At 45.2% G+C, this 24,515-nt stretch overlaps 1 protein-coding gene across 3 annotated transcripts in view; it reads right to left on the minus strand.

Annotated features, from left to right (window-relative positions):
* The window catches only part of LOC130285550 (gamma-crystallin 2-like), a 184,801-nt gene that overhangs the window by 1,592 nt on the left and 158,694 nt on the right, over positions 1-24,515 (minus strand). For all 3 annotated transcript variants that reach the window (XM_056537094.1, XM_056537092.1, XM_056537093.1), the window contains one exon: positions 6,473-6,715. In XM_056537094.1, the coding sequence (XP_056393069.1) occupies positions 6,473-6,715 (243 nt within the window). The remainder of the gene's footprint in view (positions 1-6,472; positions 6,716-24,515) is intronic.

A 24,515-nucleotide genomic window follows, 5' to 3' on the forward strand; every position in this document is an offset into this window, starting at 1 on the left:
CCCTCGGGGAACGTAATAAGGGGTTAAGTGAACCTTTATACCCCACAGGTGTTTCACGACTTTTGCATATGTAAAAAAAAAAAAAATTTTTACCTAAAATGCTTGGTTTTCCAAAAATTTTACATTTTTAAAAAGGGTAAAAGCAGAAAATACCCCCCAAAATTTTTTAACACAATTTCTCCCGAGTACGGCTATACCCCATATGTGACCCTAAACTGTTGCCCTGAAATACGACAGGGCTCCAAAGTGAGAGCGCCATGCGCATTTGAGGCCTAAATTAGGGATTGCATAGGGGTGGACATAGGGGTATTCTATGCCAGTGATTCCCAAACAGGGTGCCTCCAGCTGTTGTAAAACTCCCAGCATGCCTGGACAGTCAACAGCTGGAGGCTCCGTTTTGGAAACAGTGGCATACCAGCCGTTTTTCATTTTTATTGGGGAGGGGGGCTGTGTAGGGGCATGTATATATGTAGTGTTTTTTACTTTTTATTTTATTTTGTGTTAGTGTAGTGTAGTGTTTTTAGGGTACAGTCGTACAGGCGGGGGTTCACAGTAGTTTCTCGCTGGCAGTCACATTGGGGGGGGAGAAACATCCAGCTGTTGCAAAACTACAACTCCCAGCATGTACAGTCTATCAGTGCATGCTGGGAGTTGTAGTTTTGCAACAGCTGGAGGCACACTGGTTGTGAAACACCGAGTTTGGTAACAAACTCAGTGTTTTGCAACCAGTGTGCCTTCAGCTGTTGCAAAAGCTACAACCCCCAGCATGTACGGACAGCGGAAGGGCATACAGCTGGAGGCATACTACTTTGGCTGGGGATGCTGGGGATTGCAATTATGCAACAGCTGGAGACACACTGGTTTGCTACTTAACTCAGTGTGCCTTCAGCTGTTGCAAAACTACAACTCTCAGCAGTCACCGACAGCCAATGGGCATGCTGGGAGTTGTAGTTATGCAACCAGCAGATGCACCACTACAACTTCCAGCATGCACTTTAGCTGATTGTGCAAGCTGGGAGTTGTAGTTATACAACAGCTGAATGTACACTTTTCCATAGAAAAAATTTGCCTCCAGCTGTTGCAAAACTATAAGTCCCAGAATGCCCACAAGGGAATGCTGGGATTTGTGGTGGTCTGCCTCCTGCTGTTGCATAACTACAGCTCCCAGCATGCCCTTTTTGCATGCTGGGAGCTGTTGCTAAGCAACAGCAGGAGGCTGTCACTCACCTCCTACTGCTGCTCCGGGCACAGGTCAGTCCCGCCACTGTCGCCGCTCCTGGGGCCCCGATCCCAACATTGACGCCGGGGATCGGAGTCCCCAGCTCCCAGGGTCCACGTCCAGCACCCGCTCACGTGCTCCGGAAGAGGGGCGGAGCGGGTTGCGGGCAATGACACCCGCAGCAGGTGCCCAGATTGGTCGGCCGGTTAACCAGCCGACGAATCAGGGCAATCGTGAGGTGGCACCAGTGCCACCTCACCCCTGCTGGCTATGGCTGTTCGGGGCCGTCAGAGACGGCCCCGAACAGCCTGTAATTCCGGGTCACCGGGTCACTGGAGACCCGATTGACCCGGAATCTGCCGCAGATCGCTGGGCTGAATTGTCATCATGACCCTCCTGGGCGATATTCCGCAATGCCTGCTGAACGATTTCAGCAGGCATCGGGCACCGGCTCCCCTCCGGCTAGTGGCGGGGGGCAGGGATTTGACAGCACGTACTCAACGTCCTGAGTCCTTAAGGACTCGGAAAAGGGGCCGTTTGAGTACGTCCTGCATCCTTAAGGGGTTAAATGTCAAGGGAATTTCACTTTTATTAGTAGCATTTCAATATGTATTACACAAAAATCATATTATTATTACATATATTTTTATTAGATATAGAATTAATCACATAACATTTTGGGGCTACATCACTGATATTCATTGGGATAATGGCAAATCGGCATTTAGACTCACTCAAAGACTTTAAAGGGGTTCTCCGGTGCTTACACATCTTGATCGCGGGAGTCCCGCCGCTGGGGACTCCCGGGATCATGAACGTGGCACCCCGTTTGTAATCAGTCCCCAATCAGCAACCAATCAGATCGCTTCTTTCATCTTTCACAAGCTTCTTTACAAATGAAAGATGTGATCTGATTGCTATGGGCAACTGCACCACTCTTCCTATGCACAGGTTTTGATAAATCTCCCTCTATATGTAATGTTCTATGTGTATGTTTTGTTTGCAGGACTAAAATTGGAAATCTACTATATTTGTAAATGTCTGCACACAAAACAATGCTCTGCCCCTCAATGCAAGCCTACGGGAGGGGCGTGATAGCTGTCACACCCCCTCCCGTAGGCTTGCATTGAGGGGCGGAGCGTGACGTCACACGCCGCCGGCCCGGTGGTCGCCTGTAATCAGTCCCGGAGCGAACACGCTCCGGGGACTGATTACAAATGGTTTGCCGCGTGCATGATCCCGGGGGTCCCCAGCGGCAGGACTCCCGCAATCAGGCATCTTATTCCCCTATCCTTTGGATAGGGGAAAAGATGTGTAAGCACCGGAGAACCCCTTTAACAGACCAAACACAGTAGCTAGTGATATTAGTAACGACATTTGGCATTGTTTTGTGCGCAGACATTTACAAATATAGTAGATTTCCAATTTTAGTCCTGCAAACAAAACATCCACATAGAACATTACATATAGGGAGATTTTTCAAAACCTGTGCATAGGAAGAGTGGTGCAGTTGCCCATAGCAACCAATCAGATCACATCTTTCATTTGTAAAGAGGCTTGTGAAAGATGAAAGAAGCTATTTGATTGGTTGTTATGGGCAACTGCACCATTCCTCTGCACAGGTTTTGATAAATGTCCCCCATAAAGTTGAAAAAGTGTTCTAAAACCTATTCTTATCCACAGTTACATTTACAATTCTGCTGGTTTTAGTGCTTACTTTTCAGAGTATCCTCTGGTTGCTCAATGTCTGCACATGGCTCATTGTGGCATTTAGCTTTCTGGGAATCATCTTTATATCAACCATAATATAGTAATCTGATGTAGGAAAACCTATCTACCCAATCAGAAACAGTTTAGCTGACCTTAAAGAGAACCTGGCAGCTTCCTGATGGCCCATAAGCTGTCCCCATTACCTGGTAGATTGCACCATGTAAAAGGCTTATAAAGATGGTACTCAGGAATAGAACTGCTATTACCTCCCGCCACTCCCCCTGGTGCCTCCTGCTTCCTTCTTCTGGCCTCCGGTGACTCATTCTGGTTGTCGGGAGTCAATGCATCAGACTGCAGGTCAGCTAATTGCCAGCTGCATTGGCTGAGCACCATGAAGGAGACTGGGACCCTGGCTCAATACGCCCCACTGCCAACATCAGCCAACTACTAGTGGTGGTGGGACAGCACTGCTGCTGGCAATAAGCTGAGCTGCAGTCTGACACATAAATCCCCCGCAACCAAAAAAAGGACCACACTGAAGGACAGGGCACTGATACCAGAGGCACCTGGGGGAACGGCAGAAGGTTAGTCCAGGTTTTTGTTGTTTTTTTTTTGTTTTATTTTAGCAGGATTAAAGTTCTATCCCTTTAAGAAATTACTATTACTGTTTTATAGATACCTATTCCCTTGATAAAGAGCACTTAATGTTCTTGATTTGAAATGTTTCTTGCTTGTAGATAGTTGTCATTTAATTTACTGTTTATTGTTTAAAAACATAAATGTGAAATAGCAGAAAGGCACAATATTTTACATGATACAAATGATTTGCCGTTGGGTTATTGATCATGAAGTTGTAGCTACATTACATATATGTGTATTCCTTGTTCCAGGCAGGAAATCTGACTGCAACAAAAAAACTGAGACACTCAATGGATGCTAATGTCTGTAGCCAGTTTAATGCACATTTTTACAAATTTACTAAATTGTTTATGCAGATTTTATCTAGATATATACATTAAAACTAGATATGTAGTTGATGAAGATGAGTGAATGTACAGTATTTTATTTTTAAGCTTTTAAAGTACAACACTTGCGCTGAAGGTCAGGTATGACACTCTGAGGTCACCTTGGACTTGGATATGGATATCTGAATTTACCATACAAGCATGGTGCTTTGAAAGTGGAACAAACGTTTCAAAACAAAAATGAATCGCTGGGAGACTAATTATGTTTGGAGTCAGACAAAAATATTGTAGATTCGCTCACCTGAGCAGGTGAACTAATTCTATATATAATTGTATCTTAAGAAAACCTGTAACACAACTAGCACAAAATAAATAAAAAAATTCTAAATAAAATAAAAAATAAAAAATAAATATATATATATAAAATTATGCTATCCTCTCAAAATAACTCAAAGTGAGTACACCCCCTAAGTGGAAATATCAATAATAGGATTAGCCATTTTTTCTCCTCAGGGTCATGTGACTCGTTAGTGTTACAAGGTGTGAATAGGGAGCAGGTGTCTTAAACTTGGTGTTATCGTTCTCACACTCTCTAACGCTAGTCACTGGAAGTACAATATGGCAGCTCATAGCAAAGAACTGTCAGTGCTCAGACCAGATACTGCACACTGCATCAAATTGGTCTGCATGGCTGTCATCCCAGCAGGAAACCTCTTCTAGAGATGAAGCACAAGGAAACCTACAGTTTGCTGAACACAAGCAGACTAAGGACATGAATTGCTGGAACCATGTCCTGTGGTCTGATAAAACCAGGATAAACTTATTTGGGTAGATGGAGTCCATCATGTGTGTGCCAGAAAACAGGTGAGGAGCACAAAGACAAGTGTCTTACCTATAGTCAAGCATGGTGGCAGGAGTGTCATGGTCTGGGACTGCATGAGAACTGTTGGCACTGGGGCGCTACAATTCATTGAGGGAATCATGATTGGCAATATTTACTGTGACATACTGAAGCAGAGCATGACTCCCTAACTTCAGAGACTGGACCGCAGGGCAGTATTCCAACATGATTATGACCCAAAACTCACCTCAAAGATGACCACTGCCTTGCTAATAAAGCTGAGGGTAAAGGTGATGGACTGGCCAAGCATGTCTCTAGACCTAAACCATTTTGAGCATCTGTGGGGCTTTCTCAAATGGAAGGTGGGAGAATGCAAGGTCTCTAACATCCACCATCTGTGATGTTGTCATGGAGGAGCGGAAGAGGACTACAGTGGCAACTTCTGGTGAAGTTAGATCTGGTGAACTCCATGCCTAAGAGTCGTGAGGCAGTGTGGAAAATAATGATGGTCACACAAAATATTGACACTTTGGGCCCAATTTGGACATTTCCACTTAGGGGTGTGTTCACTTGTGTTGCCAAGGTTTATACATTAATTGTTGTGTATTAGGTTATTTTGAGAGTACAGCAACATTACACACTGTTATGCAGGCTGTGCACTCACTTTACATTGAGGGTCATTTCTTCAGTGTTGTCACATGAAAAGATATAATAAAATATTTCTGTGAGGGGTATACTCACGTATGTGAGATATTGTGTGTGTATGTATGTATGTATGTATATACATAGCAACTATTTAGCATAGTTATACTCAACACACCAAACTTCCAAATCCATCCTCGACTCTGTACTGCACTGCACTGTTAGCCTATCTGATGGTCTAGCTACAACCCTACCCCCTTTCCGTCTGAATACAGAGCACACAGGCCATAACAAGCCCTATATCTACGGAAAAGGGGATAAATCACTATCCTGTAAACAGGTATGTGATCAGCCAGCCCCTACCACAGGGCCTCTTAAACTGTGCTCAGGGTGCAGTAAAATAGAAAAAATAATATGTACTCATCAGCCATGAACCCCTGCCATGTCTGCTATTTCAAACATGGTCCACCACCATGCTGCCCTTACTTGTGTCTGTATCACACAACGACTATGGCTGAGGCAGAACATCACTGCAGCATGAAGATCCTTGTGTGGGACATACTCAACAAAGTGCAGTGGGTGAGGAACTGACATGGATATAGCAGGCAGGGCTGAGGTGCAAGGGAGTAGGTATAGAATTTTTTTTTTTACTGCACCCTGAGCAGATTTTAAAAGAAAACAAAATTCTCTGGAATACCCAATTTAATAATAAACTATAAATTTACATATACCCAAATTTGAGGTAGTTACCACTAAACAGGTTGAGGCTAAGTTTCCACATTTTTTTTTTTCTGGCAGTTTTTGGAGATCTGCCACTGCAATTTTTGAGCCAAAGTCAGAAGTGGATCTATAAGGAAAGAGAAGTGTAAGTTCTTCCTTTATATGTCCTATTGCTTATGGATCCACTTCTGGCTTTGGCTCAAAAACTGCAGCAGCAGTGTTCCAAAAACTGCCAGAAAAAAAAACTAGTGGAAACTTAGCCTGAGGGGATTATCACTTAGGCATTTGTCCATTTGATCTGAAATCAATTTTATTCGATTTTAGGGGCAGTTAATTTTGTCCCAGGTTTTAGCTTAATTTAAAGTATGAAATTACCTGGGGAATTATTCTGCAGGATCTGATAGTATCTCCAAAGCCCAAACATTGGTTGAAATCAGGATATTCGCCTCTCTTTAAGAAATACTGGCATCCCCTGTAGTTGGGAAACTCATAGATCATCCAGTTGCCATGTTCAACTCGGATTGAGCCGCAGTGATTGAACAGAGAGAGTAAGTCAGAGCTATCAGAGCTGCACTCAAAAGAGCGGCCTTGAAAGTTCCTGTCTTCATAAAAGATGATCTAGCAAGAAAAAAGTAAAGTAGCATTAACTTTGCTGATGAATATAATTCAATTAATACACATAAAGATTTTTTTTCTGCTATCAAAGCAAATTCTAAAGCCATTACTTCACTACTTACATCTTCACTATGGCATATCCATGCAAAGAGCGTAACATTGGTTAGAGAGAGACCATTGTTTTTAAAGGGTACCTCTCATCAAATAAACTTTTGATATATTTTAGATTAATGAATGTTGAATAACTTTCCAATAGCATGTTAATGAAAAATATGCTTCTTTCTATTGTATTTTTTCTGATCAGTCCTGTCAGCAAACAGTCCTGTCAGCTGACTCATGCTGGAGTCCTAAACACTCAGAGCTGCCAGCCTGCTTTGTTCACAGCCAAACAGGCTGTGAACAAAGCAGGCTGGCAGCTCTGAGTGTTCTCCTTTGTGAACAAAGCAGACTGGCAGCTCGTAGTGTTTAGGACTCCAGCATGAGTCTGAAATGCTTGATGCCAGGATTGGTAGGGAGACCCCTAGTGGTCATTTCTTCAAAGTGGAAAATTGAATAGAAAGAAGCATATTTTTTAATAACATGCATTGTAAAGTTATTCTGCCTACATTAATCTATAATATATCAAAAGTTTTTTTGATGAGAGGTACCCTTTAAGATAAGTGCATGGTTTAGAGTGGTGACATAGTAACATAGTTCATAATTTAGAGGGGAAAAAAAGGGCCAGAGTCCACCAAGTTCAGCCTAAAACCCTGTTGTGTTGATCAAGAGGAAGGCAAAAAACCCTATGAGGCTGATGCCAATCGCTACATAACAGGAAAACTTTATGGCAATCATAATAAATCCATAGATCAACATTCTCTCCCCATAAATCTAATATTCATAACCTGTAATATATTTTTCCAGAAGAATTTTTCCACTTTTTTATTGAGTCAGACCATGTGGCAGAGAGTTCCATAGTCTCACTGCCCTTACAGTAAATAATATCCATCTCTAATGATGGTGAAACCTTCTTTCCTCTAGACATAGAGGATGCCCCCTTGTCATGGTTACCGGCCTAGGTATAAAAAAAAAATCACTAGAAAGATCTCTGTACTGTCCATTCATATATCTATAGCATATGCAAGCCATGATATATAACCTCACATTGTTTCACAAGTAGAATTGTACAAATGCAAAGTTCTATGGTCACCACCCACAATATATTACTTTTTGAGATTCCAGCACTTAGGTAGACAGAGGGCTTACATACTCCATTTTCTATATACAGAGGTACAGAGGATGGATAATAATGGTCCATCAGCAACTGAAAGCTAGCTTGTTGATGGATCAGGCCTTGTGTTGTCATAGGGGCCTACCTAGACTGAGCCAACAAGACAAGTGATATGTTCCTAGAAAATCTGCTACCAGACAAAACTGTAGTATTCACATATGCTTTCTTGTTTTTCAAAGTTCTTCTGTATAGGATTATATACAAGTCAAAAGAACCCCTAAGTGTTTTGAACAAATCCTTGCTATCAGAGTGATATATTTATAGAGGACTGTTTTACATCTTAAGTTCTTTAGCTATATATAGTATTACATTTATGACATAAACTGAGTAGTAGAAATATATAATACACATATTGTCAAATTCTTATTTTGAATGCACTTCTTACCTTCCCCATTTTAGCTGGTCTGCTGGTCTACAAATAACAATGATTTTCTAGCAGCAGCCCAATATATATACCCTGCTGAACTATAGGCTAAAAAAATGCAGAAAAAGCAGATGAGGCCCCTTTCTGCCCACAGAGGTGGATCAGTTCAATTGTGTGTTCTGTATTGTGTGGGGTCTGTTCTTTGTACAAACCTCTAGTGTGGATTCATCCATTGTCAAGGGGATTTTCATTACATTGTCATTAAATAAAAATATTGCGTGTTGGAACCATGAGCATGGCTGCAGTGCTGAAATGCAGACAAATCACTGTATGCCACAAATAAATCAGGATATTGAGAAGTTATACACAAAATGTATGCAAAAAGGATATTACAAAATACTGTTAAATATGCTAGTAAATTATTATCAATAGACAATAGATTTATATGTATAGAATTAGCCAGTGGTGGTCACTATGCTATATTGTGGAGGCCTCATATTGAGCCAGTCTATGGCTACACATTCAGGCAGAGCTCACCAAACTTTTCATGCTGGTGACACGCTCCTCAGCGTACTGTCAATACAACTAGTGTTGAGCGGCATAGGCCATATTCGAATTCGCGATATTTCACGAATATATGGAGGAATATTCGTCATATATTCGTGAATTTTGAATATTCGTTATATTCGAGTTGATTTTTAAATATTGCGAATTTTCGGCAATTGAGAAAATAATTGCAAAAATAACTGATTGCGAAAATTCCGTCGCTCACGCGCATGCGCGCTATTGCATCACGCGATAACAGAGATCGTTTCCTGGATGCTTGCCAGTGAGATCGCGATCGCGAATAAGCTAAGTGAAGCGAAGATGGTGGGAAGTAATTTCAGCGAAAGTGAAGAGAGAGTTCTGATTTGTGTAAGTATTTTCCCCACTGTTAGTTAATTATATTGAACTGCATTTCAGACTAGATTAAAAGTTATGAATCATAACTTTTAATCTAGTCATGATATAAGATCATATAGCAGTGTTTCCCAAACAGTGTGTCTCCAGCTGTTGCAAAACTACAACTCCCAGCATGCCTGTACAGCTGGAGGCACACTGGTTGGGAAACACGTCTGTTGCCTGGACAGTCTGGCCATGCTGGGAGTTGTAGTTTTGCAACATCTGCAGGGCCACAGTTTTCAGACCACTATACAGGGGTCTCTAAACTGTGGCCCTCCAGATGCTGCAAAACTACAATTCTCAGCCTGCTCACTGTCCAGGAATGCTGGGCATTGTAGTTCGGCAACAACTGGCACTTCAGTTGTTGCCGAACTACAACTCTCATCATGCCTGCACAGCATCTGCCTGGACAGCTGTAGTTTTGCAGCATCTGGAGGCACACTGGTTAGGAAACATTGTCTGTTTCCTATCTAAGTGTTTCCCAACCCATATGCCTCCAGCTGTGGCAAAACTATAACTCCCAGCATGCACTGACAGACCATGCATGCTGGGAGTTGTAGTTTTGCAACAGCTGGAGGCACATTGGTTGTGAAACACTTAGTTAGGTAACAAACTCTCAGTGTTTGCAACCAGTGTGCCTCCAGCTGTTGCAAAACTACAACTCCCAGCATGCAACTCCCTGCATCCCCCTCCTCCAATGTGAATGTACAGGGTACACTCACATGGGCGCAGTGGCGGATCCAGGGGGGGGGGGCAACGGGGCAATTGCCCCCCTGCTCCCTAGCATGGTGGAGCCGAAGCTGTAAGCTTCGGCTCCACCATTCACTAACCTTACACACACGCTGTGAGTACACAACATGTGAGCTGCGGGGACGAGATCCACTAAAGGCCGGCGCGATGACGTCACATCATCGCGCCGGTGCCTGGAGGACCCGTCCCCGCGGCCTGCATACTGTAAATAAGGGTATGCTCAGGGTCCGGGGATTAGGGAAACAGGATATGCGCCACTGTTAGGAGGAGGGGGGTCAGAGAAAAGGGAATATTTAATTAGGGTCTGCAGGGCAAAGCACAGGGGGCATTATATGTGAAGAGCACATGGCAGGGGGGCCCCCTGTCCTGTGCCCTTCACATATAATGTCCCCTGTGCTGTGCCCCTCACATAATGCCCCCTGTGCTGTGCCACACATATAAATTATATGTGTGGGGCACAGGGGGCATTATATGTGTGGGGCACAGCACAGGGGGTATTATATGATATAATGCCCCCCTGTCCTGTGCCCCTCACATATAATGCCCCCTGTGCTGTGCCCCTCACAGATAATGTCCCCTGTGCTGTGCCCCTCACATATAATGCCCCCTGTGCTGTGCCACACATATAAATTATATGTGTGGGGCACAGCACAGGGGGCATTATATGTGTGGGGCACAGCACAGGGGGGCATTATATGTGTGGGGCACAGCACAGAGGGGCATTATATGATATAATGCCCCCCTGTCCTGTGCCCCTCACATATAATGCCCCCTGTGCTGTGCCCCTCACATATAATGCCCCCTGTGCTGTGCCCCTCACATATAATGCCCCCTGTGCTGTGCCACACATATAAATTATATATGTGGGGCACAGCACAGGGGGCATTATATTTGTGGGGCACAGCACAGGGGGGCATTATATGATATAATGCCCCCTGTTCTGTGCCCCACACTTATAATGCCCCCTGTGCTGTGCCCCTCACATATATTGCCCTCTGTGCTGTTCCCCTCACATATATTGCCCCCTGTGCTGTGTCCCACACATATAATGCCCCCTGTGCTGTGCCCCTCACATATAATTCCCCATCATGCGCCCCTCATATATAATGCCCCCATCATGCGCCCCTCACATATAATGCCCTTTGTGCTGTGCCCCTCACATATAATGCTCCTGTCATGCGCCCCTCACATATACTGCCCCCATTCTTTGCCCCTCACATACAATGCCCCATCACGCGCCCCTCATATATAATGCCCCCTGTGCTGTGCCCTTCACATATAATGCCCCCATCATGCGCCCCTCACATATAATCCCCCCTGTGCTGTGCCCCTCACATAAAATGCCCCCATCATGCGCCCCTCACATATAATGCCCCCTGTGCTGTGCCCCTCACATATAATGTTCCTGTCATGTGCTCCAAACATATAATGCCCCCTGTGCTGTGCCCCTCACATATAATGCCCCCTGAGGGGGAAGGACATGGGGCTTTATATGTGAAGGGCACAGCACAGGGGGCATTATATGTGAGGGGCGCATTATGGGGGCATTATATGTGAGGGGCACAGCACAGGGGGCATTATATGTGCGGGACGCATGATGGGGGCTTTATATATGAGGGGCGCATGATGGAGGCATTATATGTGAGGGGCAAAGAATGGGGGCATTATATGTGAAAGGCACAGTACAGGGGGCATTAAATGTGTGGGGCACATGACAGGAGCATTATATGTGAGGGGCACAGGACAGAGGGCATTATTATGTGGGGCGAACAGGACGGGTCATAATTATTATATGTAGGGGCACAAGATGGGGCATTATTACTATATGTGAAGGCACAGAGTGTTTTGCCTTTCAGAAGTATAGTGTATATTATGAGGAATTTCTGGGGTGGTACGTTTTTTAGGGGCCACAATACATTACAGTATTTTACTCAGAGGGTGCACTGCACAGCAAGTTATATTCAGAGAATGCACTGTGTGGTAGTATTAGATTTAGAGGGCACAGTGTGTGTTAGTATTATATTCAGTGGGTACAGTGTGTGATAGTATTATATTTAGAGGGTGCAGTGTGTGATAGTATTATATTCAGAGGGTGCAGTGTTTGGTAGTATTAAATTTAGAGGGCGCAGTGTGTGGTAGCATTATATTCAGAGGGTGCAGTGTGTGGTAGTATTATATTCAGAGAGTGCAGTGTGTGGTAGTATTATATTTAGAGGGCACAGTGTGTGATAGTATTATATTCAGAGGGTGCAGTGTGTGATAGTATTATATTCAGAGGGTACAGTGTATGGCGGTATTATATTCAGAGGGTACAGTGTGTTGTATATTCAGGGGGTACAGTGTGCCCTAATTATATTCAGAGGGTGTGTGCCAGTATTATATTCAAAGGATACAGTGTTTGGCAGTATTATAATAATTATTGTTTTCATATAGAGGATCAGAATGCGCTGACATAGTGAGCAGACGTCTGGCATCAAGTTCTGCAGAGAGATTTAGCTGGAACAAATCCTGGCGGTATGTACCAGCTGAATTAGATAAGGAAAGACTATAGAGAAGACGTCACCTGTAATCATTGATATCATTGTGTATTCTCCTCACTATAGAGAAGACGTCACCTGTAGTCACTGATATCATTGTGTATTCTCCTCACTATAGAGAAGACGTCACCTGTAATCACTGATATCATTGTGTATTCTCCTCACTATAGAGAAGACGTCACCTGTAGTCACTGATATCATTGTGTATTCTCCTCACTATAGAGAAGACGTCACCTGTAATCACTGATATCATTGTGTATTCTCCTCACTATAGAGAAGACGTCACCCATAGTCACTGATATCCTTGTGTATTCTCCTCACTATAGAGAAGACGTCACCTGTAATCACTGATCTCTATAGTGAGGAGATTACACAATGATATCAGTGATTACAGGTGACGTCTTCTCTATAGTGAGGAAAATACACAATGATATCAGTGATTACAGGTGACGTCTTCTCTATATTGAGGAGAATACACAATGATAAGACGTCACCTGTAGTCACTGATATCATTGTGTATTCTCCTCACTATAGAGGAGACGTCACCTGTAATCACTGATATCATTGTGTATTCTCCTCACTATAGAGAAGAGGTAATCTGTAATCACTGATATCATTCTGTATTCTCCTCACTATGTCCCATCAGAGCTGGAGTTACTTGTAAGTTCTGCAGTTATGATGGGTGAAACAACAACTACCAGCATCCCCTTACCACTGCTTAGGTCATACTGGGAGCTGTAGTTTTAAATGGTAAAAATTTCTTTAGCACTTTCCCATTCTGTGGCAATTGGTATATTTGATTATTATTCTGACATATGAGCACGGCCTAAGAGTCTTAAACAAGGTTAGGACTGTATGATACATTTAATAATATTGTAAGTTCCGTAATCTTATTTTCTGTCCGCCAACACAAAATACTCTAATAGTGCCCCTCCCGAGACTCGACTCTGGATCCGCCCCTGCATGGGCGGGGGCTTAGAGTGTGTTTCTAGCTGCAAGTTTGATATGCCGCAAATTTTGCTCTGCAGCTCAGACTCTCAGCGGTAAATTATTTTGATCCCCCGCCCGTGTGACTGTACCCTAAAAACAAAACACTACACTACACTAACATAAAATAAAAAGTAAAAAACACTACATATACACATACCCCTACACAGCCCCCCTCCCCAATAAAAATGAAAAACATCTGGTACGGCACTGTTTCCTAAATGGAGCCTCCAGCTGTTGCAAAACAACTACTCCCAGTATTACCAGACAGCCACTGACTGTCCAGGCATGCTGGGAGTTTTGCAACAGCTGGAGGCACCCTGTTTGGGAATCACTGGCGTAGAATACCCCTATGTCCACCCCTATGCAAATCCCCAATCTAGGCCTCAAATGCGCATGGCGCTCTCACTTTGGAGCCCTGACGTATTTCAAGGCAACAGTTTAGGGCCACATATGGGGTATCGCCGTACTCTGCAGAATTTGCCTAACAAATATTGGGGGGCTTTTTCTTCTTTAACCCCTTATGAAAAGGTCAAGTTGGGGTGTACACCAGCATGTTAGTGTAAAAAATTCAAAATTTTACACTAACTTGCTGGTGTTGTCCTCTACATTTCATTTTCACAAGAGGTAAAAGGGAAAAATGCCCCCCCATATGTGGACGCAAAGTGCTCTGTGGGCGCACAACAAGGCCCAGAAGGAAGAGTGCACCATGTACATTTGAGGTGATTTGCACAGGGGGGGGCTGATTGTTACAGATCAAAGGACGCTGGAAAAATGACAGAAGCACTCCACTCTCAAAACCACCATGTCAATCTGCAAGCAAATACTGCTGGGAGTGATCTTATATACTGGTCGTGCCAGCAAGTTTCTATTGGTTGCTAGGGAGGTTGCTAACCTCTGACAACTGTGGTTGCAGAACTATCATTGGTTCAGAGGCATAAGAAAGGCGTGGAAAATATTCACGAATATTCGCAATACGAATATTCGCATGCACAAACTAATCGCCTTAGATTCTCCCCCCATGGTCTCTAATCATACCAGCAATGCAATTATCCGTCGATGGAGATCACTATAATGTGATCTGTGTTTAAGCAAGTTTGGGAAAAAAACGAATATTCGTAATCGCGAATATTATTCGCGATATTCTAAATATTCGCAAATATGCTATATTCGCTACGAATATTCGCATTGCGAATATTCCTGAGCAACACTACATCCAACGAAGCACTACTTAATACCAGTATCTAGTATTTACATTACAAATGTGGCTGCTACCCCCTGCGCCATTTCATCACCCCTTTATCATTCCCTGTGCCCCTTCACCCCCTCTGGATAATTCCCTGTGCCCATTCACCCCCCTCTGGATAATTCCCTGTTCCACTTCATCACCTCCTTGATCACTCCCTGTGCCATTCCATTCCCCCCCCCCTTCATCACTTCCTGTGCCATTTCATACCTTCCTAGATCCTGCCCTGTGCCATTTCATACCTTCCTAGATCCTCCCCTGTGCCATTTCATCCCCCCTCTTGACCATCACTTGTTCCACATCTCCTACCTCTGATGCCTTGCTGTGCTATTGCATTTTCACCTAACCTGTGTCCCTCAGCTCGCTCCAGCAGGCTCAGGTGAAGGCTCTGCATCTTGTTTTAGGCTCGGGTCTAAGAGACATCCTCTTGCATGGCACTCCCATTCCCGTCCTTGGAATGACGTTAGGGGCGTCACTCTTTCCATCCCGGCAACCAGCACTGCTCACTGATTTAAAGAAGCCGCTGTGACGGCTGCCTGTTCAAGATCAGCAGCTTGGGCCACAACCACTTATGAACAGTAACCAGCAGTAACTGCTTCTTGGGGACTGCTGCCGACACCCTAATGTGTCATGGCACACAGTTTTGAAAGCACTGCATTAAGGGCATATCCAGACATAATATAAATACTTCCGATTGTCCACACAGAATTTCAATGGAGAAAATCTGCAGCAATGAGATTTTAAAACTTATGCTCACATACTGCAGAAAAATTCAGCAATGGAAACTGACCTGCAGTATGGATTTAAATTATAACTTTCATTTGATAAACATTCTGACTAGAGATGAGTGAATCTTAGAAAAATTTGATTTGGCCGATTCGCCGAATTTAACCTATTAAAGGAGTACTCTAGTGCAGAGTACTCCTGCTCTGTCCTGCCCGGGCTGCAAAATAAATGAAAATCACTTACCTCCCTGGGTTCCCGCGGAGCGCCACTACAGCTGATCGGTCCTCTGGTGCATCTCCTTCATACTTCTGGGTGTAATGAAGCGTCACATGGCGCTCAACCTATCGCTGGCCGCTGCGATGTTTAGCCTCGGCCGGCGATAGGCTGAGCGCCATGTGACGCTTCGTTACACCCGGAAGTATGAAGGAGATGCACCGGAGGACCGATCAGCTGTAGTGACGCTCCGCGGGAACCCAGGGAGGTGAGTGATGGTTCATTTTCATTTATTTTGCAGCCCGGGCAGGACGGAGCAGGAATACTCTGCACTAGATTACTCCTTTAAGGACCCAGGGTGTAAACTTACGCCCCGAGTCCCGATCCTGCGATATAACGCGGGGTCACAAGGTGACCCTGCATCATATCGCGGCGGGCCCGGGGTCATAGTGAAGCTGGGACCCGCCGCTAATAGAGCACGGCACTGATCGCGGTGCCGCACGTTATTAACCCCTTAGTTAAAAACAAAAGTAAAAGTGCCCGGCTAGCTCAGGGAGCTGTTCGGGATCGCCGCGGTATATTCGCGGCATCCCGAACAGATGTAGCACAGGAAGAAGGTCTCTTACCTTCCTTCCTGCAGTCCGATCGCCGAATGAATGCTTCAAGCCTGAGATCCAGGCTTGAGCAATCAATCGCCGAAAACACTGATTGATCCATTCCTATGGGGATGCATCAATCAGTGTTAAACATTAGTAAATGCAATGTTATAGCCCCTTATGGGAGCTATAATATTGCATAAGAAAAGTGTAAAAAAAAATCATTAACCCTTTCAATTATCCCTTCCCCTAATAAAAGTTTGAATCGCCCGGCATTTCCAAGAATAAAAAAAAAAAAACTGTGTAAATAAAAATAAACATATGTGGTATCGCCGCGTGCGTAAATGTCCGAATTATAAAAATATACTGCTTTTTAAACTGCACGTTCAATGGCGTATGCGCAAAAAAATTCCAATTAATAAAAAGTGATCAAAAAGTCTGATCAGAACAAAAATAGTACCGCTAAAAACTTCAGATAATGGCACAAAAAATGAGCCCTCATAACACCCTGAACACAGAAAAATAAAAAAGTTATAGGGCTCAGAATATGACAATTTTAAACGTATACATTTTCCTGCATGTATTCATAATTTTTTTTCTGAAGTGATACAAAATCAAACCTATACAAGTAGGGTATCATTTTAACCGAATGGACCTACAGAATAAAGATAATGTGTCATTTTTGCCGAAAAATGTACTGCATAAAAAAGGAAGCCCCCAAAACGTATAAAATTGCGTTTTTTCATCAATTTTGTCACACATTGATTTTTTTTCCCGTTTCACCGTAGATTTTTGGGTAAAATTACTAATGTCATTACAAACTAGAATTAGTGACACAAAAAATAAGCCATCATATAGAATTTTAGGTGAAAATTTTAAGAGTAATGATTTTTTAAAGTTAAGGAGGAAAAATTGAAAATGAAAAAACGGAAAAAGCCCGGGTCCTTAAACGGTTAAAAAAAAATCGATTTGATCTGAATAAATTCTCAGCAAATTTTTATTAGTAATGTATTTTAATAATGTGTTTAATAAAGTGTGTGTGTGTGTGTGTGTGTTTCACTGTGTTTTTCCCTATTTGTTTTACATTTTTTAGGTAGTACTACTACTCCCAGCATGGACCAGACTGTTCCATGATGGGTGTAGTATTACCGGTGCTAATTGACAGATCGCTCCGGGTATCACTCCGCTGCAATCGTCCTGTATAATGTATAGATAAGGGCGGCTTTCTGGTATCTAGATAGGACGATCACATTGGGTGTCATGACTGTCCTCAACTGCAGGTACTACTGCTCCCAACATGGAGCACACCTACACTGTAATACCTGCATTAATAGACAGATCGCAGAGAGTGTCACTTCTGACACCCAATGCGATCGTCCTGTAAAATTTATAGATGCGGGTGGGCGGCCACTCTTCTCTGGCCCCACTCTTCTCTGGTCCCACTGAGTATATGCCACTTATATACCTATTATTCATATTTCCTGCAGTGAGCTGTGAGTGGCTGGAATCATCTGGCCAATCCCAGCTCTCCACGGGAAATATGAATAAGTGATGTGAATTCTATTCACATCACTGGCCAGTGGAGTATGGTGCAGAGATGCGAGCGCAGTGCTCCATCTCTGCAATAGAAAGGACAATAGCATCGGGTGTCAGGAGTGACACCTGCTGTGATCTGTTTATTAGTACTGGTACTACAGCTCCCATCATGGAACAGTCTGCTCCATGTTGGGAGTAGTAGTACTACCTAAAAAATAAAAAAATAAATAGAGAGAAAAAAGTGAAACACACACACTCTTTATTAAACACAATATTAAAATACATTAATTAAAATGGCCCCTTTCTACATTTTTAATTATTATCGGCTACATTTTTAGGTCCCTGCCTGCCCACATAGATTGATCCCTGTTTAAAGGTTAACATTACATTTTTTTTGTGTGTGTGTCTTTTAATTTTCGGGACATGGCAGGGACCAGAAAATTCAGCGCTCAATACTAAAAATGGGGCTAAAAAAGTTACGTGAAAATAAAAAATATATGATTTAGAACGAAAGCTAGAAAAAAATATATGAAATGCACTCATTTTTAATATTGAGCGCTGAATTTCCGGGTCCCTGCCCGCTCCCGAAAATTAAAAGACAAAAAAAAAATGTTAATGTACATTTTTAAACAGGGATCAATTTATGTGAACGAGCAGGGACCTAAAAATGTAACTGACAATAATAAAAATGTAGAAAGGGGCCATTTAAATGTAAAAATAATATATTTTTTACAATTAATTTTTTATTCTTTAAATTAGTAATGTATTTTAATATTGTGTTTAACAAAGTGTGTGTGTATGTGTTTCACTTTTTTTCTCTATTTCTGATTTTTTTTTTAGGTAGAACAGACTGTTCGATGATGGGAGCTGTACTACCTGTACTAATAGACAGATCACAGCAGATGTCACTGCTGACACCAGATGCGATTGTACTTTCTATTGTAGAGATGGAGCAGCTTTCTCCTGCTCTCGCATCTCTGGCCTATACTTCGTTGGCCAGTGATGTGAATAGAATTCACATCACGTATTCATATTTCCCACAGAGAGCTGTGATTGGCCAGATGGTTCCAGCCACCTTATACAGGATGATCGCAGGGTTATTGCTAATGAAGAAATGTATTATTTTGAATTGAGTCAAAGTCTGAATCACATTTTTCATGAAATTCGGAAAGAATTTGACTTTGTTTGATTCGATTCGCTCATCTCTGATTCTGACATGTGATGGAGACATATAAAAAATTTTCAATGGTGTGAGCCCAGATGCTGAGACCCCATCGATTGCAAAACAAGCAGGGAGAAGTGCTCTTCTAAGCACCGTTTCCAGGGCTCAAGTCCTGCAGGAACGCGTGGGAACTGAGTTCATGCTTTTTTTCCACAGCAGGAATACCGTTCCCATTAGCAAGAGCCCTGCAGGACAAGCCCTTGAGTGGAAATCTTGGGTGAGTTCCCACACTTTTTTTCCCTGGACTTGACCCTGACTGTTTCCCACTGCTGTCTATGTGCTGCTGAAGTTGGGCTTCAATGCGTGCCAATACTGTTGGGGCCGAAGCAGGACCTGCCTGCTCAGCCAATTATAGGCCACAGTAGTGTCCCATGTGGTCCAGTGAATGGCTGAGCTATTAGGTTTTGTTTGACTCTATGGGGGAGATTTATCAAATACTGTGCGGAGGGAAAGTGTAGCAGTTGCCCATAGCAACCAATAAAATAGCTTCTTTTATTTTTCAGAGGACTTTTTAAAAATTAAAGAAGCAATCTGATAGGTAACTTTGTGCTACTTCACCAGGTAAAAAGGGTATGTTTGTTATTTTTCCATAATGTCCTGCAACATAAAAATGTATTACTATGGGTGCTGCACAAGGCTGTGTGTACATTACAAAAAAAAAATTAAGGGGTAAGGGGCTTTAGGGTAAGCATCTGAAAATTGCCAGTTGTACATCATTGGTCTAAGGGTATATTCACTCATAGAAGACTTACTGAAATTGTTCCATTCATCTGAATAGGGCTGTGCTTAGTCTTGCCATGGTGTTCGACTTATGATATTACACTGTCTTCCACAACATCACCTTTGTAGCTGGGTTTGGCTGTTCTTCACCCAGTTTTTGGCCTCCTATACATCTCATTCTGTTACAGTTTATGACTATGTTTAACTGATTAATCATAAACCTGACTATAAAATCCAAGAAAATCCCTGACTTTGTGCAAGTGTACCTAGAAGAATAATGCTGTGTTGCATGCAAAGGGTGGTCACTAGAGATGAGCGAACTTTTCAAAAATTCGATTCGGCCGAATTTAATCGCAGCAAAACTATATTAAAAATGCCTATTTCTGGCCTACAGAGATTCTCAATAGGGGTATAGAACACTTTGCTGTGTTCTAAAATGCATATGGAGTGTGCTGGGGTAATGAAATAATACTGTTATTCAGAATGACATGCAGATTACCGGCATTACTTTCAGAATCACTGCGGCAGAGCGGCACAATGACAGAGCCTGAAGGTGGCATCAGTATGAGGAGACCATATAGTGGCTGAATGACACAGCGTGGAGGTTTTGGCAGCATGAGGAGACCATATAGTGGCTGAATGACACAGCATGGAGGGGTTGGCAGCATGAGTGTTACGCCAAGCGCTCCGGGTCCCTGCTCCTCCCCGGAGCGCTCGCGGCGTTTCTCTCTCTGCAGCGCCCCAGTCAACTATCATTGGTTCAGAGGCATAAGAAAGGCGTGGAAAATATTCACGAATATTCGCAATACGAATATTCGCATGCACAAACTAATCGCCTTAGATTCTCCCCCCATGGTCTCTAATCATACCAGCAATGCAATTATCCGTCGATGGAGATCACTATAATGTGATCTGTGTTTAAGCAAGTTTGGGAAAAAAACGAATATTCGTAATCGCGAATATTATTCGCGATATTCTAAATATTCGCAAATATGCTATATTCGCTACGAATATTCGCATTGCGAATATTCCTGAGCAACACTACATCCAACGAAGCACTACTTAATACCAGTATCTAGTATTTACATTACAAATGTGGCTGCTACCCCCTGCGCCATTTCATCACCCCTTTATCATTCCCTGTGCCCCTTCACCCCCTCTGGATAATTCCCTGTGCCCATTCACCCCCCTCTGGATAATTCCCTGTGCCACTTCATCACCTCCTTGATCACTCCCTGTGCCATTCCATTCCCCCCCCCCTTCATCACTTCCTGTGCCATTTCATACCTTCCTAGATCCTGCCCTGTGCCATTTCATACCTTCCTAGATCCTCCCCTGTGCCATTTCATCCCCCCTCTTGACCATCACTTGTTCCACATCTCCTACCTCTGATGCCTTGCTGTGCTATTGCATTTTCACCTAACCTGTTGTTACGCCTAGCGCTCCGGGTCCCCGCTCCTCCCCGGAGCGCTCACGGCGTCTTTCTCCCTGCAGCGCCCCGGTCAGTCCCGCTGACCGGGAGCGCTGCACTGTCTTGGCCGTTGGGGATGCGATTCGCACAGCGGGACGCGCCCGCTCGCGAATCGCATCCCAGGTCACTTACCCGTCCCGGTCCCCTGCTGTCATGTGCTGGCGCGCGCGGCTCCGCTCTCTAGGGCGCGCGCGCGCCAGCTCTCTGAGACTTAAAGGGCCAGTGCACCAATGATTGGTGCCTGGCCCAATTAGCTTAATTGGTTCCCACCTGTTCCCTGGCTATATCTAGTCTCCTCCCTTGCACTCCCTTGCCGGATCTTGTTGCCTTGTGCCAGTGAAAGCGTTTAGTGTGTCCAAAGCCTGTGTACCTGAACTTCTGCTACCCATCCTGACTACGAATCTTGCCGCCTGCCCCCGACCTTCTGCTACGTCTGACCTTGCCTCTGCCTAGTCCTTCTGTCCCACGCCTTCTCAGCAGTCAGCGAGGTAGAGCCGTTGCTAGTGGATACGACCTGGTTGCTACTGCCGCAGCAAGACCATCCCGCTTTGCGGCGGGCTCTGGTGAAAACCAGTAGCTTCTTAGAACCGGTCCACTAGCACGGTCCACGCCAATCCCTCGCTGACACAGAGGATCCACTACCTGGAAGCCGAATCGTGACAGTAGATCCGGCCATGGATCCCGCTGAGGTGCCGCTGCCAAGTCTCGCTGATCTTCCCACGGTGGTCGCTCAGCAATCGCAGCAGATTGCCCAACAAGGACAGCAGCTGTCGCAGTTGACCGCCATGTTACAGCAACTTCTGCCTCTGCTACAGCAGCAACCATCTCCTCCGCCAGCTCCTGCACCTCCTCCGCAGCGAGTGGCCGCTCCTAGCCTCCGCTTGTCCCTGCCGGACAAATTTGATGGGGACTCCAGACTCTGCCGTGGATTTTTGTCTCAGTGTTCCCTGCATATGGAGATGATGTCGGACTTGTTTCCTTCAGAACGGTCTAAGGTGGCGTTCGTAGTAAGCCTTCTTTCAGGAAAGGCCTTGTCTTGGGCCACACCGCTCTGGGACCGCAATGATCCTGCCACAGCCACAGTCCAGGCCTTCTTCACTGAACTCCGGAGTGTCTTCGAGGAGCCAGCCCGAGCTTCTTCTGCCGAGACTGCCCTGTTGAACCTGGTCCAGGGTAATTCTTCCGTTGGCGAGTATGCCGTACAATTCCGTACTCTTGCTTCAGAATTATCCTGGAATAACGAGGCTCTCTGCGCGACCTTTAAAAAAGGCCTATCCAGTCGCATCAAGGATGTGCTGGCCGCACGAGAGATTCCTGCCAATCTGCAAGAACTCATCCATCTAGCTACCCGCATTGACATGCGTTTTTCTGAGCGACACCAAGAGCTCCGCCAGGAAAAAGACTTAGATCTCTGGGCACCTCTCCCACAGTATCCGTTGCAATCTACGCCTGGGCCTCCCGCCGAGGAGGCCATGCAAGTGGATAAGTCTCGCCTGACCCAGGAAGAGAGGAATCGCCGCAGGGAAGAAAATCTCTGTCTTTACTGTGCCAGTACCGAGCATTTCTTGGTGGATTGTCCTATCCGTCCTCCACGCCTGGGAAACGCACGCACGCACCCAGCTCACGTGGGTGTGGCGTCTCTTGGTTCCAAGTCTGCTCCTCCACGTCTCACGGTACCCGTGCGGATTTCTTCTTCAGCCAGCTCCTCCCTCTCAGCCGTGGCCTGCTTGGACTCCGGTGCCTCAGGAAATTTTATTTTGGAGTCGTTTGTTAATAAATTCAGCATCCCGGTGACCCGTCTCGTCAAGCCGCTCTACATTTCCGCGGTCAACGGAGCCAGATTGGACTGCACCGTGCGTTACCGCACAGAGCCCCTCCTCATGTCTATTGGACCCCACCTTGAGAGGATTGAATTCTTCATTCTCCCCAACTGTACCTCTGAGGTCCTCCTCGGTCTGCCTTGGCTCCGGCTTCATTCCCCCACCATTGATTGGACCACCGGGGAGATCAGGAATTGGGACTCTGCCTGCCACAGGAAGTGCCTCTCCCCCCCTCCCAGTCCCGTCAGGCAAGCCTCTGTGCCTCCCCATGGTCCCCGTCCTGGTGTCACACTGCTCCGTGCCAGGCCTCGCCCTCTGCCCTCCCTCCCCATTCCCACTCCTGCTGTACTGCCTGCCGTTGAGGAAACCCTCCATTCTTTCCAGGTGTCCTCATCCCAGGGGAGGCAGTTACCGGACAAAGAGAAGGGGAGACCTAAGGGGGGGGGTACTGTTACGCCTAGCGCTCCGGGTCCCCGCTCCTCCCCGGAGCGCTCACGGCGTCTTTCTCCCTGCAGCGCCCCGGTCAGTCCCGCTGACCGGGAGCGCTGCACTGTCTTGGCCGTTGGGGATGCGATTCGCACAGCGGGACGCGCCCGCTCGCGAATCGCATCCCAGGTCACTTACCCGTCCCGGTCCCCTGCTGTCATGTGCTGGCGCGCGCGGCTCCGCTCTCTAGGGCGCGCGCGCGCCAGCTCTCTGAGACTTAAAGGGCCAGTGCACCAATGATTGGTGCCTGGCCCAATTAGCTTAATTGGTTCCCACCTGTTCCCTGGCTATATCTAGTCTCCTCCCTTGCACTCCCTTGCCGGATCTTGTTGCCTTGTGCCAGTGAAAGCGTTTAGTGTGTCCAAAGCCTGTGTACCTGAACTTCTGCTACCCATCCTGACTACGAATCTTGCCGCCTGCCCCCGACCTTCTGCTACGTCTGACCTTGCCTCTGCCTAGTCCTTCTGTCCCACGCCTTCTCAGCAGTCAGCGAGGTAGAGCCGTTGCTAGTGGATACGACCTGGTTGCTACTGCCGCAGCAAGACCATCCCGCTTTGCGGCGGGCTCTGGTGAAAACCAGTAGCTTCTTAGAACCGGTCCACTAGCACGGTCCACGCCAATCCCTCGCTGACACAGAGGATCCACTACCTGGAAGCCGAATCGTGACACCTGTGTCCCTCAGCTCGCTCCAGCAGGCTCAGGTGCAGGCTCTGCATCTTGTTTTAGGCTCGGGTCTAAGAGACATCCTCTTGCATGGCACTCCCATTCCCGTCCTTGGAATGACGTTAGGGGCGTCACTCTTTCCATCCCGGCAACCAGCACTGCTCACTGATTTAAAGAAGCCGCTGTGACGGCTGCCTGTTCAAGATCAGCAGCTTGGGCCACAACCACTTATGAACAGTAACCAGCAGTAACTG

Source organism: Hyla sarda, chromosome 8 (genome assembly GCF_029499605.1).
Source record: "Hyla sarda isolate aHylSar1 chromosome 8, aHylSar1.hap1, whole genome shotgun sequence".
Lineage (NCBI taxonomy): Eukaryota > Metazoa > Chordata > Amphibia > Anura > Hylidae > Hyla > Hyla sarda.